At 43.5% G+C, this 16,255-nt stretch overlaps 2 protein-coding genes across 3 annotated transcripts in view; one reads left to right on the top strand and one right to left on the bottom strand.

The window, feature by feature from the left end:
* rreb1a (ras responsive element binding protein 1a) overlaps positions 1-5,730 on the top strand; it is a 70,913-nt gene extending 65,183 nt beyond the window's left edge. For both annotated transcript variants that reach the window (XM_083995805.1, XM_083995804.1), the window contains one exon: positions 600-5,730. In XM_083995805.1, coding sequence (XP_083851931.1) covers positions 600-1,306 — 707 coding nt within the window. In that variant the 3' untranslated portion in view covers positions 1,307-5,730. The remainder of the gene's footprint in view (positions 1-599) is intronic.
* A 163-nt stretch (positions 5,731-5,893) lies between these two features.
* On the bottom strand, positions 5,894-16,230 carry rmc1 (regulator of MON1-CCZ1). Its single transcript, XM_083995061.1, has 21 exons — positions 16,033-16,230; positions 15,504-15,580; positions 15,052-15,136; positions 14,702-14,758; positions 14,506-14,592; positions 14,140-14,280; positions 13,951-14,054; positions 13,773-13,862; positions 12,755-12,860; positions 12,555-12,663; positions 11,638-11,682; positions 11,493-11,546; positions 11,204-11,332; positions 10,917-11,023; positions 10,707-10,826; positions 10,254-10,331; positions 10,053-10,157; positions 8,977-9,045; positions 8,083-8,170; positions 7,699-7,836; positions 5,894-6,328 (listed from the first exon to the last, which is right to left on the bottom strand). Exons 1-21 carry the CDS (start codon positions 16,129-16,131, stop codon positions 6,249-6,251), a joined length of 1,968 nt encoding a protein of 655 aa, XP_083851187.1. The 5' UTR covers positions 16,132-16,230; the 3' UTR covers positions 5,894-6,248.
* Positions 16,231-16,255: the final 25 nt, after the last annotated feature.

Raw genomic sequence — 16,255 nt, forward strand, 5'->3', positions numbered from 1 at the left:
CGAACTCGGAAATTACAGGTCAGAAACTCGGATATCATATCAGAGCTCCGACTTTCCAACTTGACGTCACGACAACATCAAAACATGGCGTCATGCCCTCGTCTTAAACAGTTAGAATTTAGACATTTGAAGTTATTTGTTTAAGTTTTAATGCATATTTGTTGTGTAATATTGCAGTAGTCGATATGAAATACATTTATATTAAGCTGTGATTGTTGTATGGTGTGTAATTGTGGTCCTGGTATGTGACAGAAATAAGGTTTAACTGTTATCAAGGCTGTAACATTCTATGTGCACTCATCTGCAGCGTCTCCTCTCCTCCAAAATAAACATCATTTGCTGCTGCATTTATTTTTCCTGTTCAGCTATGAGCCACAATACGCCAAACTTCCTTCAGGTATCCATGTTTTTTTTCCTTCCGAGTTCCTGCAGCGTGAACGCAATGATGTCGGAAGTCAGAAATTTCCGAGTTGGGAATTCCGACCTCCGAGTTGTTATGAACGCAGCATTACTTTTCTTTACTTTTTTGGGAACATCTCTCTCTCTAATTGAACCTCTAATCTAGTGTGTGTTTTCTAAGTGTAACTCTCTGCGTGCAGGTGAGCGGCCGTACCAGTGCCAGACGTGTGAGAGGACCTTCACCCTGAAGCACAGCCTGGTCCGCCACCAGAGGATCCACCTCAAGCCCCGCGGAGGAGACGGGTCCTCCGCCGCCAACGACGACGCCAGCGAGGACGGAGACTCGTGCACCCCCACCCCGACCTCCACCTGCCCGCCCTCGGAGAACGAGAGCGAGTGCGGGAGTGCCATCGTCGGGGCCAAAGAGCTGGAGGAGGAGGACGTCAGAGAGGAGGGGGAGGGGGAGGGGGAGGGGGAGGGGGAGGGGGAGGGGGAGGAGGGCCACGCAGCAGAACCTGCCACGGTCCAGGAGGAGGAGGAGGAAGAGGAAGAAGAGAAGGACTCTGTAAAAGCAGCAGAGCCCAGTGCAGATCCAGAGGCACCGAGCACAGACCCCCCCACCACCCCTACCCCCACCCCCACCCCCAGCCTACAAGCTACTGACACAAAGACAACTACAAGTGACGAGTCCTCAGCCAGCAACTTGAAATCAACAAATGACACCTTGAAAGACTCCTCGTCCTCGTCCTCGTCCTCCTCCTCGTCGTCCTCCTCCAGCTCTCCCCCAGGCCAGGCCTCGGCCCCCCCAGCAGAGGGCTTCATCCAGGGGCTGCTGGAGATCCACACCAAGCCGTCTCTGGAGCACATCCTGCCCAACGGAGAGCCTCCTCTGGTGGGGATAGACTGAGAGGCCGGCCCCCCCACATCACCACAGTGCCATACAACGGAAAGACGCTACACCATTGATGATGATGATGATGATGATGATGCAAAAACTAGCCCGGAAAACTTTTTTGATAGAAAGACGAACACCTCGTTTTCTTGAAGTGCCTTACTACTAGTCCTACTTCTATGATGTTTTTTGCTATATCTTTATCTGCATATTACAGAGGATGGATCTAATTTTTATAGCTTTTTACGATAATGATTTGCATTACCATTTTTTGTGCGGGGAATCTCTATTTCAGCAATAAAAAGAATAAAGTTACAATTTATTATTGTTCTAGATTCTGTTTGAGAATTTATGATCAACTTAGGAGACAAAGAGAGACAGACAGAGACTGAGCTGGACTGTCAGTGTCTGTGTTTATTCTTCTGTATTTAAATCACAGCTGGCCTACAGCTACGCATCACAGACTGAACAATCCCACTGTAAGACCTGAACCAGCTCTGGATTTGAGAATGAACCAGTCTGGGTGGGGAACTTGAATTTGTTTTGGTCCATCAGCCACAGCTTGTCCAAATCCAGAACCCAGCGGTCCCTCCTGAGTTTTGATGTTACTGGAGGAAAATTGAAACCGGAGGTGACGGCTGTTTTTTGGTAGGTCACCGTGGCTACCGCAGACAGCTGCTGGTCGTGGCTAAAGAAACTTTTTGTAACTGGAAACCCAGAAAGGCCAGTGCTTCGTCATCTTTTTCAGCTTCCGCACCCATCCCCATCTCTCGGCTGGCTCTGATAAAAAACCACACAGAAACATTCATCAGCTTGACAGTCGCACCAGATTTCAGTGTGAAAACTCTGGAAAGGGCAGATAATAGTGTTGAGAAGTTTGTGTTCTCTATGTCTTTTTTTTTTTTTTTGAAACCCATCACACTATTGATCCCTTCATCCCTCAAAGCCACCCTGTGAGTTGGTTTGTGTGTTAATAATTTCTTATTCATAATCATTCTCATTTGATTCCATGTGTGTACAGAGAGTTGAACATTTGGCATGTGATGCTAGAGTATTTTCTGTTTGTTTGTTTTTTCGGCGTGTGTGCGATTATCAGTGATATTTAGGTGTAGGGCGGGGAATTGTTTTTGTGGATTTTTTTATATATATATATAACTGAACAAATCAAATTTTTCTTTGTTTATGTGTGTGAAAGTGTGTGACCCCCACCTGTCACTCATCATCATCCAAACCCCCACCCCACCCATTCAGGGTTTCTTACGGGGCCTCTGGTGTGCTAATGTTTATGGCCGCTAACACCTGACCCAGGTTCAGTTTACCTCAACCTCTGCTTTTTAACTGCAACCATTGAACGGACAGACGAGCAGCACTGTAGCAGCCTCCCAATCCCACGTCTTCCTCAACAGGCTAGTCTGTGCTAGCCTGCTCCAGCTAGCCACGGCTAACACACCAAGGTCCAAACTGGCTAGTTGGCTAACACAGTGGCCCAAACAGAGCTAACCAAGGCTAACTTAGTAGCAACAACAGTGTAACATAGAAATGGAAAGGGCTAAGACTAACTGCTAACAAGGTTTGTCCAGTGAATGTTAACACAGCTAGCTGTTGTTATTAGCCGGGGTTAGCTGAAGGCTCAAACTCATGCTAACTAGGTTAACTCCATATCACACAGGTTAACCAGGCTGCTAACTGAGCTAACGTTGTGTTGGTAGCAGCTGCTAGTAGCTTGGCTAGTCTCCTTCCAGTATTATCACAATGTCTTCAGTTAGACATGGATGACTTCAGCACTGTTTGTCCCCACATAGCCCTGTCCTCCTGTCCTCTCACATCATGTCCAGACCTGTTTGAGACAAGAGCAGCTCCAAAACAAAAAGGAAGACCTCTTTTAAGAACACTCCAACGGTCACATCTCCCATCAATGTATTTGGCATTAATGACAATCAAATTATTACTGAAACCCTGTGTTGGATCTCAGTGTGATTTCCAGAAGGAGGTGTAGATGATAGGGTGAAAGGGATGGATGGATGGATGGATGGATGGATGGATGGGTGGATGGATGAATGAATGAATGAATTAATGGATGGATGGATGGATGGATGAGTCGGGTTGGGTTGGGTTGGGGTGGGTGTGAGTGCAACACTATTTTGTGTTCCTTCAGTGTATAACCCTGCTACACACAGACAAACACAGTGAGGGCTGAATCCCCCCTGCTTCAGTGTAACCAGACATATCCACAACAGATGGAGGCGCTGAGTCTGGATCACCTACTGATCCAGATGTCGCGAGGGACGGGTAGTGTGTATGTGTATTTTCTTTGTCGTGTGAAGATGAATATTGCTCATTTTTCTTCTTGTACATTTTCACCAGTTTATTTTTTATATCAAAACAACCTCATAAGCGAAACGAATCGAACCTCAGCGGCTCATAACGAAACTGTAAAGCAGCGACGGTCGGCCATTTGGTCGGTCAAAGAAAAAGAGAAATATTGAACAACTGGATTGACTGACCGACCGGACGCTGCTGTGAACTGGCACTAACAACTTCCAAAACTACTACTACTACTACTATTACTTCTACTACTAGTACTACTACAGTGGAGTATCATGTTAGAATCAAGAGAGAAAGAGAGTGGGAGGTTCCTGGTCCAAGACCTGGTCCAGCCCTAATTGAATTTGACAGTTTTTAAAACTTTGAGCCCAAACACATGACAACAGTGTGTGTGCTGACTTGGCTTGGTCACAAACTGAACAGGAAGTTCACATTTTACTGAAGAAACATCTGGTACCACTGAGTCCTGGTTTTTCCTCTAAAACCATGTTTCTTGTGCAGAGAAGTTCACGTCCCAACAGAGGAGGCTTCAAGCGTCACAGCTTCCTCCTTGACTTTGCAACATCATCACAACACGTCATTTCAGTTCTATGAAAATGTGCTGAGATGAACTTGAATAGAATTAGAAATGATTAGTAAGAACCTGAAGACTTTGGTCTCTACACTCATCTCCTCTCAGTGACCAGAATGTGATGACTAGAAACCGGAGCTGATGTGATTGACAGTGTTCAGTTTCTCTTCTAAACTTGGAGTTCACTTGTTGATGAATTACGGATTTTGTCGGTCGGCTGTTTCGGTTCAGAAACTCTCTTTCTCTCTCTCTCTCTACTGTTGTGCGTTGTGTTTGCGCTCTCTGTACACCCCTCTCCCTCGGGAATATGCATTCATGTACATCTGACTGTGAGTATGCATGTGCGTGCACGGCCATATGAATACTGGACTTCCATTTGAATGCACATGGACTGTTTTTAAATATATTTATTTGGAGCCCAGGTGTGTGTGTGTTTGTGTGTGTGTGTATGTGTGTGTCTGGATGGATGTGAGTTTAGTTTCTACAATGACTTGAGAAGAAAGCCATGTATTAAAAATATCACATTTATGCTGCAGAAGTGATGGTTTGTGTTGTGGACTAAGCGGCTTGCCGTAGGGCGCAGCAGGCCGTGGTGTGTTTCGGACTTAGCAATAAGAAATCCCTCTGAATCCAAAAAGCTTTATGTAGATCTCCTGTATATGAGTTGAGAACAGACTGTCTGGGTCTATTGGTTCTGTTGTTTATTTCTAGTTTGGCTGAGATATGATTTTTGTTGTGCTTATATTTTTTTTCTCTCTGACATATAAATGCGTATAAAACTGTGAAAATCCATTTTGTGTTCAGTTAAGGGTGAGTTTTAGGTTAGTATTTTTTTGCATGTCAATCTAATTTGTTCAATTATGGATGATTTCTCCTTTCTCCATCTCTTTTCACACACACACACACACACGCACACACACATAAATATATATAAATATATATAATCTTGCTCTCAGGGTCTTTCACAAATCCATTATCAGAAATACTTCATGTTCTTACTTCCTGAGTTGCAATTTTCCAAGTCCTGATTATTTTGTCTTTTTCTAAAATAATGATTTAGAACTGTCAATCACTACATTGAGCACTTGACTGTGAACTTGTCATCACCTGGCAGAGAAGATGTCATTTACTTTTTGGTGCTTTTACAGCCGGAAACATGTGACATTTTTGTTCTGTTCTCCCCTCTCACTCGGACATTTGGTTAAAGCCTTTTTTTTGTTTTGTGGTTGAAGCCTCGTGTTGAACTATCTGTCCCGGTCAGAGGTCAAAGGGAACGTCAGAGAGAAGATTTAAACACATCCCTCCACCAACACAAACACACACATACATGCTGGACCTCAATCAGAAAGCATTAACTCACAATCATGTGGAAAACTTCAGACTTTTCTGTGATTGTGTTTCCATCCTTCCTTCCATCCCCTCGTTTGTCCTCTCCTCCCACATTAGTACAACATGACAGTTTCACAATGTCAAGAGATGTAAACCTGGTCTGTATTCAACCCAATAAGAAAAAGCAATAAAGATTATATCAATGAAAGGTGTGTGAATCAAACCCTGTGATGTTCGTCGTTCTTTTATCATTTTATTACTAAACTAAATCATCACATCTCATTATCTCATCATGGCTGATTGGTTAATCATTTTAGAATTATTTTGCAGCAAACAAATGAACACTCTTCTACACAATTACAAGGTATTGACAGTATATATCTTTATTTTCAGAATCAGCATTAAAATATATTTCCATAGTTACTTCATACAGTTCAGTGCCGTCATTTAAAAACACAGGTTGTTAGTGAAATGATCTTTATCATACAAAATAAACACCTCATACAGTATATACACATGTCTTCATGCAGAGTCAACAGGTTCATACACACCCATGTGTATCTGTTGATACGATAATACACAGCGTACATGATAAACAGACTGCTCAGTTCAGTCTGAGCCTGACCTGGGATCAGACTGACTGTATCTGCAGTGTTCCACTCTCCATGTCCATCAACATTTCTCCCACATGTTGCTTTGTTCACAGTCACAGTGTGGTTGTGGTGCTGGGCCTCACACTGTGGACGGTTTCATCAGCGACTGATCCCCAAACAGCTGCTTAAAGTGGACCACGTGCTCCTCACAGTGCTCTCCTGTTAACACACACACACACCCACACACACACACAGAAACATTAGTATGTGGTAAATCCATTAAGCATTCCCCTGCACTAATGAGTTGGAGTTTACAGTACAACAGGAGACTGCAGAACAGACATAACAGCAGCTTTTATTTATTAATGTGCAATCATTGTCAACAATTAGAACTTCTCCTGTAAAGACATAATAAATCCAACATGTGTTTTATGATGGGCTCACTCAGTCAGGTGTCTACAGGAGGATGAAGACAGTAATAATGATTTTTGTCATCAACTGGTTCATTTTAATTCAGAAAACTTGTTTTATAGTTGAATCAAATCAAACGATGATCAATTGTATAATATTAATAATAATCATTCATGCCTTGGGTGGACACAGGTGTCAACTGACTGCTTTCAGACTCAGATAGACATCACCTAGCTCAAGACTTATTTATTGATCACATAGAAAACAGTTATTAATTGACTTTCTCCTTGAACCTACCTGTGCATGGACAAATTCACTACATAGTGGAGGAAATGGACAGCTCATCTGGAATAAGTGGCCCCTCAGCACAACAGGGCACAGTTAAAGCAGAAGTCAGCGGAATGTTTGTGTTAATATAAGTCTTAAATAGTTGTATCTTCCGACAGCAATCACTTCTATAGAGTGTTTGGTCTGAAACACGGGTCTGTCAGTCACTCTGCTCTGCTGTAAGCCGAGGAGAAAACTTTCCTTGTATCCTACAACCTTTATCCAATGAGGAGAGAGAACGGCATAAAGGGGCGGTCCTCTCTGTGTGTGCAGCCAAGGGATGCGCGTGAATGTGATGACGTAGGGACGAGGGCGGGGACTGCTAACTCCATCTGCTGACAAGAAGTTAGCCAAAACCACCGGATCGCTTACTTCTGCTTTAACATTTACTAATATATGATTGATTGTGTTCTGTTTTTGTATGAGTACAGTGTCCCTTAATGTCATACTCGGTACTCTCTCAATGCTTATATCAGTACAGTGTCCCTTAATGTCATACTTGGTACTCTCTCAATGCTTACTGGACACCTAAATGAGCCTGTTCCCTGTTCTGATATGAAGGAAAGGCTGTGGGCAAATAGAACAAAAAGGACTGAAATGTCTCTAAACCCTGGACATAGCCCTATCTCTTAAAATGTACATGTCATTATGATTCGTCTTCCCCCTGTGCATTTTATTTCCTCCATCTGTGCCTCTTTTTTTAATCTTCTTTTTTCCATATATACTGTAAAACCAATGACTTCTTTAAAAAAGTAAAGTTGAAGAAAACAGTTATTTGTTAACATATTAGAAGACGGTGTAGACAGCTGGAGTAGTTCCAGAGGAACAGTGGAGTGTGTGTGTGTTGTTACCTGGGTTAAAGCCGGGGCTTCCTCTCAGCCGCTGGTTCCTCTGCTGGAACGACCGGAACACGGTGTAGAACAACATCTGGTCTCCGGTCTGTCGCGCTGCGTCCAGAAACTTCCTGGCCGACACATTGTCATGTCCACCTGTCCACAGGGAGGAGGAGCAGGGTTAGCTCACTGCAGGACAACATGTCTTCTGAAGTTACTATGGAGACACACAGCTGATCTGTGTTCCACAGACTGTTGACTGGACTGAGTTCAGACAGGAGGGGAACCCTTCCATATTCACATGTCATGTCAATAAACTGTCGTAATAACATGTTCTCTCATCAACACAATATGACACCACAAGTGTTACAGTGTAGTGTAGATGGACGGAGAGCAACACACCTACACTCCGGATGAACCTGAGTGCACCCAGGACCTGCTGCTTGGACAGGAGCACCTCAACGATCTCATCATTGGCTGTGGACAGACGCTGACAACACACACACATTATATCAATTAGATATAGTTATAAAACGGAAAGGTGAAATCCGGCGATCTGATTGGTTGTTAACTGTGGTATATTGAGCATATACCACGGCTACTATTCTAAAACATCATCACAGCACAGGCTATCACTCCGCGTCAGGCACGTATGACTGGTATGAATGGAAGTTGTTGTCATGTATCCATGACAACGGACTGTTGCAGTCCGTAGCAAAAGACAGCTGATGTTATTACGATGTTAAAAAATGGACTAAAGTAGTTGAATTCACATGTTTAAGGTGAACTTTCACCTCCGGGGAGGGTTAACAATGGTAGAGGGGATTGAGCAGTGACTTTCACCTGAAAAAAAGCGGAGGAAAAGACGAGATGCAGAGCTAACTTGGAGCTAACGTCTGGAGAGGTGGGACTATTTTTTCACAGTGAGGCTATTTTATTCGATAATATGTATTTCTGGTTGAATAAAACTACATGAAATTGATTGCGTATCCCTCTTTTATATTGCCTTTATTGGTAACCGTTTTATAAAAGCAATATATCACTCCAGTCCGTGGTATATGCTCATTATACCACTCCAAGGGGGTTGTCGTCCCTCCGCTTCGCGTCGGGCCGAACAACGCCCCTTAGCCGTGGTATAATGAGCATATACCACGGCCTGTCGTGATATATTGCTTAAATATACACACTCTTTTTTAGTTTCTCTAGATTAGTGTAGTTACAGTTTATCTGTGAACTTGCTGCTAGATGCCTGAATTTCCATTGAAGTGTGTGTGTGTGTGTTTTTGTGTTGCATACCTTGAGCATGTCCAGTGACAGCTGATGTGCAGGAGGATAGGTGCTCTCCAGAGACAGGAGCAAACAGGCCTGGGGTCAGAGGAGGAGGAGACAACTGACTGGACATGATCTTGACAGCCTACAGGTCTACTGCTGAACGCACACTTCTTATTCACTGAAACTGGTCTGGTTTCAGACCAGATGGAGTCTGGCTAAGCGGAGGCAGGAAGTAACGTCGCCATGGGACCTCAACTCGGAAAAAGTCTCCTTGTAAGTGAACAGGAGTCAAAGTTTTATTTTGTGATCCGATTGAATCATGAGAAAAAAATATGTCCTCTACCTGTTTAAAACATCACGTTTCATGAAGAGAAATCAGCAGTTTGTTGTAAAACGGCAACAGAAGAATGTATTTTGTGTGAAGACGCTCTACGGACTACAGATCTGGTGTCCCACAAAAAATACCAACTGACACGGGAAAGGAAGGACGCCATGTGATGACGTCACCTACGCCACCTGGAGTCTTTCTGGTTACGGATTCTTCTGAATGTTATTTTTACAACAGTTTTACAACAAACTGCTGATTTCTCGGCATGACAGTGATGTTGTAAACAGGTAGAGGTCATATTTTTTTCTCATGGCACAATTCAATCGGATCACGAAATAAAACTTTGACTCCCGTTCACTTACAAGGAGACTTTTTCTGAATTGAGGTCCCATGGCGACGTTACTTCCTGCTTCTGCTTAGGCTCTCTATGCAAGTCTCACATGAGACTGTAGTGGTTGGGGACCAGTTTCTGTCCAATCACAGGCATGGTACTCAAGCTGAATCAATGAATCGATCAGTGTAGAGAAAATTAATGAAGGAGCCTTCATCAACTCTAAGTTAGTTTGAATTTGAAATTTTCATGTTTGAGCAGAACTTTTTCCAGCTTCTTAAACAAGAACAGAATGATTAGTTGCTGCTCTGCTTGGTACTGATGTGAAACTTACCCAGCATGAGTTTAAAGGGATAGTTGTAAGTGGGGTTGTATGAGCTGATGTATGAACAGATGGCCATTAAGTACACTAGATGCAGTAGAAAGGTTTCTGCAGCTCACCAGTGGTTTGGAGTCACTGAGGACGTGATACTGCAGGAACTGGTGCAGCATGTAGAAGAGGTTGTGCTGCACCAGGGTTTTAATCACCAGCTCATACAGGTAGTGCTGGAAGACAGGAAGAGAGAAGGAGCAGCCCATCAGCCGGAATGTTCTCAGACAAAAAACACAATAAGTCAATATGACTCAGCATTTGAACAGTACCTGCACAGTGATCTGGAACTGGTTCAGAGAGCGGATGTATTCCATCAGCACTGCAATGATGAACTTATGGGACATCCCCTGCAGGAAACACACACAATCGTACTTTTTATTATTTCAATTTATTTTGAATGTGTGTGTGTGTGTGTGTTATTCTGGCTTTACTCATCATTGATAAACAGTTCACAGATTAGCTTTAAAAACCAACTGTCTAAACCTGATAAAAGAAGTTCAATTAATCCAATCTGATTATGTAAAATAAAAAAAAATAAAAAAAATACGAAAGAGAAAGAAAATATTTCCCTACACTCACAATAAACCAAAATCTGACAGGACACACTCCTCTGAACAACAAAATGTTTCAGCAGGAGGTTTTAGAGAACAGCCTCACAACAAGTCAACAGTCAACCACGAGAAAGTGTGTGTCCTTTGTATAATGTGTGTGTGTCTGTGTACCTTCTGCTCTGTGAAAGACGACAGGACGTGTGTGTACATGTCTGACTGGTCGATGACGGCCTGAGTTCTGACCGGACGTTTCTGGGCCGCGCTGCCTCGGCTCGGACCGGACTCCATGGCCTGCAGTGGAAAACACAACCCTTTGAAAACAACTGAGTGTGTGTGTGTGTGTGTGTGTGCTGTACGTTGAGATTGGGGGTTGTCACTCACCACAGTGTAGCTCTGCTCTGCCTCCAGGTACTCCTTGTACACCTGATTGAGCTTGTCAAAAATGGTGGCTACTACAGGAAGACTTCCCTTCTCACCCCCCTCCAGGACTGAAGGAACAAACACCTGGTTTTAGATATTTCATGGGTTTTGTATATATATATGTATAAGTGATATTTCTATCCCTTTACTGTTTTGTGTTGCAGGTCCTATATAATATATCATCTTTAGATTTGACAACAGTTTCATTTCTTTCCTCTGGCTCGCCCTCCTGATAAAAAGACTCGTACTCTGTGAGCAGACAGACAGGATGACCATCTTGCATTCTCTCCGCCGTAATAGGAAGTCCATCAGTTTGCCTTTGTCCTGCAGCAGGTTCACAGTTGGAGGCAGCTTCACCTGCAGGTACCACAGGTAACCTGACACACACACACACACACACACACAACATGAAGGTTGAGGATGAGAAAACTCCTCAGAACACTCAGACTGTTGCTGCTTCAACACATTCACTTCATTTGAGTAGAAGATTGAGTGTAAGGTGTTATTTCATCCACAGTGTGACAGTGTGTGTTTCACCTTCACTGGCACTGATGATGATGTCAGGCTGGAAGACGCTCCAGGAGGAAGAGTCTGGGATGATGGTCAAGGTCAGTGGGAGAAAACCAACAGGTAACATGTAAAGGATGTGAACAGATACAATGAGGCGTGTGTAGAAGGATACAGAGCTGACAGGGGACAGGAGGCTGAGACGGGACCACTGCTGGACCTGCAGAGACACAAGACATACTGAAAAGGAACCCCCACTATGACCACCTGAATAAACAATCAGTCTTCTCATAGTCTCACAGATAACTATTGTCATTGCTTAAAAAATCCATGTTGTTTAGTATATGTGTTTACCTATGGAGGCAGCTATTATTCTACCTGTGCAATGCACATCACAACACCACATTATTCTGCATTTGGTTGCAATTTCCAATCAAAAGGTGAAAGATGGTCACATGTTCATGTCTGGATTCAGGCTACCTATTGCCATCAAAGTTCTGCTGTGATGCACGGGATATCTACCTGTAAGCATCCTGTCATGTGTTTTACTGTTAAATCTGACAAATACAAACTACTTCATTAATCCCCAAAGGGAAATTCATTATTTTCCTCATAATGTAGGCTGTAAATAATGCCACTATAATGCTAGTCTCTGAATAAAATAATGCTAATCTCTGACATCATTTATATTGGAATCTCTACAACACACGCTCTCACACACTCTTGTCTCCTCATGTCTTTGATTGTCTTCATTTTGAGCTTCAGATTGAGTGGTATTTTGTGTGTTGTCCCTCAAAAACGCTCAGGTTTGAATTGAAAATGTTGGACAGATGACATGTTTGTTGCTGTACAATCAGAAAAACAAGACGGTGGAATATGTGGTTATCCATTTGACGTCACTGTCAATTACAATGGACCTCTAGAATGAGTTCTGTATCACATTAATATGACTGATACCAACATGAATCTGCAGCCTACAAGTTGTCATAGTCGTGGTTCCTTTTAAACCACAGTCAGGCTGAATGATCAAGTCAAGAGAAAGCAGACATGGTGACGAGGGAGGTGTGTGTGTGTGTGTGTGTGTGTGTTTACCTGCCAGTGGGATCCTGTACGGGTGTATGGAGCGAGCAGGCAGGACCGGCTGGTGTGTGTTGACGGCACAGTCCGGCTCCTTCAGCTTGATGTCGAAGATCAGAGATGTCTGAGACAAACGTACATACACGCACAATGAGTCAAACACAGCAGACAACCTCACACTTCATCTCCACACATGTGCAGACACACACACTGACCTGTGTGCTCTGGTGATGAACCACCACCAGGTTGTCCACGATGTTAAGAGCAAACTTCCCTGTGGTGTTCAGCTTCAACACGTGACTCTTTTTACACGCACCCTCCCTGAACACACACAAACACACACACAAAAAGACAGACTGTAAGCACTCAGATGTTCATGTACAGCTGAAACCAAATCTGTGCTCAGTGAATTCAATGATCTGTTAAAGGTACGTTGTGTAGGAATTCCTCCCATCTAGCGTTGTGGTTGTATATCACAAGTAACTCAGTCGTATTTTTCATGCTGCATTCACGTGAAATTGGGCAGACGGCAGACGGACGACAGCCGCTGCACGTAGCGGCATAAACAAGCCTCTATGTAAACAAGTGGTCCGTCAGCACCAGGCAAAACAATACACCTGACATGTTGTCATGGCGATGTGGTATTGTTTACCTGACCCACGTTTTACCTGCTTTCTCTGGACTTCTGTGACTAAAATGACATCTGGTTTGTTAGCGACGGCCGTCTGCCCGACTGCAGGTGAATGCAGCATCAGTGTAACGCTCCATTCCTCCTCACTGCGTTACCACGGTGACTTTTCACAGACACCACCTCCACCTGAGCCGACAGCTCCGGTGTCTCCGCTGAGTTTCCGTGGTTTCCTACCGTCACGCTGCCACTGAAGGTAAAAACATGGAGACACCACATGGCAGCAGCACCGAGCTTACCCGCTCCATGGAGATATGAATGATATGAACGGCTCATTCAGAGCTGAAAGGAACACTTCACTTTGTTGATGGGGGGATTACTGATTAATGAAAAACAGACTTTTTAATGAAATAATCGATTTTCATGAATAGATAACAGGAGAAGTTACACAATGTCCCTTTAAGCAAATGCACTGCAGATTATTTGATTCATCTGTAATTTAATTACATTAAATACACCCAGCGTGTGTGTGTGTGTGTGTGTGTGTGTGTGTGTGTGTGTGTGTGTGTGTGTGTGTGTGTGTGTGTGTGTGTGTGTGTGTGTACCTTGGTAGGTGATACAGCACCACCTCTGCACTGGGACTGTTTGCTGTTCTGGAGTGATGCTTCAGGTACATCACATACAGCTGTCCATAGCTACAGACAGAGAGAGGAGACAGGTGGGTAGAGACACACACATCAAATAATTAACCCAAAGGGCTTTAAGTGCTGACAGGTGGCTCACATTGTTGCCATGGCGATGTCTCTCTCTGACAGGCTGAGTTTAGCGGGTTTGGGGACGACAGGCAGCTCAATCTCAAACTTGGACATTTTGGACATGGTCCCATTCTGAAAAAAGGAAATAAGAATGAAGTGGCCAGTTAACCAAGAACTAAAGTGTGTGTCTGGAACAGAGAAGAAGCAGCTGTGTCACCCTGAAGGCGAAGGGCTGCAGGATGTTTCCCTGCACAGTGGTGGACAGCAGGATGACAGCAGTCTCTGGACAGTACTGGTACCAGTTCACATTAATACTCTGACTCTTCAGCAGCTTCAGACTGCGCTTGTCTGGAAAGACCTGCGCACACAAACACACACTTAACACACACAAGAGACTTTGTGTCCAGACTCAACTGTTTTATTTATTTATTTGCTAGATTTAGCCAGCTAAGTCAACTGAGAATCGGTTCTCATTTATGACATAACAACCTGGGCCAGAGGCAACAATGATAACAGAATTATTGTGTGTATATAATTACTGCATGTGTGTCAATGTGCAACAAATGAAAGTATGTCAGACTACCTGATAAAACTCTATCCCCTGGTCTGTGATAAAGACAATCTCATTCCAGTTAGTCCAACAGAAACCCAGAACACTTGCATTCTTTGTCTGCAAGACAATAAAAACACAAATGTCTTGTTATAAAACAGCACTGTTTAAGTGTTGTTTATTCAAACTGTTGATCAGCTGATTCCTCCTCACCACTCATGTAACATACCTTGCATTCCTGGGTGAACTCAGTGTGTGGATAGTCAGGGATGAAGTTGATGAAATCCTACAAACCAAGACAGAATCAGTAGTTCAATAACTCTGGAGTCTTTAGGTTGAGGTAACAAGGCAAAAACAGAGCTGCAGTCATTGTGTATGTTGAAATCATTAATAATAACATTATTCCCACAGACAAAGATTTGTTTCACTAAGCAGAAGTTCACATGCTGAATTCTATTGATGAGCTCACTGGTTTCCCATTGACCTGAGTATTCCTCATTTCCTTCCACATGTCAGGGTTTTGGAGAGAGTCAGACACTGGACATGGACACGACTCTGGTGCTGCTGTTCACAACTCACCACAGACTTCGAGGTTCTCTGTACTGCCAGGATTTTATTTCCAATGGAGAACTTGATGCACTTCACCTCTCCTTTATCATCCATTCTGTGTGGGGAAAAGGTAGACAGGTGTCAACTTTATATTTGAAATGAGAAAGGAGCTTATGGTTAAAATAGAAAAGTACCTTCTTGATAGAGTCTGAGTCTGTGTCTGAGGCAAAGCAGTCAATGCAAATTTGTAAATCTGAATTTAGCTTAGTTTTCTACTCTGCTCCTCTCATGTTAATGACCTTGTGGCCCCTGGTGAGCCTTCGGGGGTCACAAACCATAGAGGAATTACTGAACTACACTGTGTAGTTGAATTCAGCTCCAACCCTACTATCCTTTACTTTAGCTGAAGTAAAGGATCTTGGTACTGGCCAGTAACCGTCCTTCAGCCTGTCAATCTGAGAGTGTGCAAGTGATTCAAGTACCTGAAGGCAACACTGCTCTTGTCATCTGGGCCTTTGACCACCACACCTGTGGCTCCACCTGAACGCACCGCAAACACCTACAGCCAGAAAACAGGAGATACAATATGTGAGATGTACACAGTTACACACTACAGCATATCTGCACCTTGTGCTGCTCAGTCCAGAGACAGCAACTAAACAGTTACACCACTGACATGTTGAAGCAGATGTCATGTTTACAGTCTTATAGCCCTATAGACTGTCTCATTACAACTAATAAAGTATGGAAGTCCTAAAGCTCCAGAGACTTAACTTAACGTTACTATGAATGTGTTATAAATATCAAGTTGTATTTTCTGTCCCAGGTCTTGATGGTCTTTCATTATCGATTGTTTTGTTGAACAAAATAGCACGTAAAGCCAGAGAACTTGACAGAGAGCACATTACACCTCGTCTGTTACATGTACAGACTTTTAACGACATTTTCTTTCTACTGACAGTTAGTAAGCTAGCCACGTTAGCAACATCAAGCTAACTGACGTTAGCTCACCTGCTTGTTAGCCTCATCGAAGAAGACGTTGTTGACGCTGGACGCGTGTTCAAACTGCACCGGGCTCTCACACAGCTCCAGGTAATGTTCCTCACTCATCCTCACACACCAGAGACACACACACCAGCTGTCTACAGCTTTACCACTACTTTACTTTACTTTAGCTTCCTGGTAGCAGTAGCAGCAGAACCGGAAGAGACGACTAGGCTGCCTTTAGCTCCTT

The sequence above is a fragment of the Trachurus trachurus genome (assembly GCF_905171665.1).
Source record: "Trachurus trachurus genome assembly, chromosome: 20".
Lineage (NCBI taxonomy): Eukaryota > Metazoa > Chordata > Actinopteri > Carangiformes > Carangidae > Trachurus > Trachurus trachurus.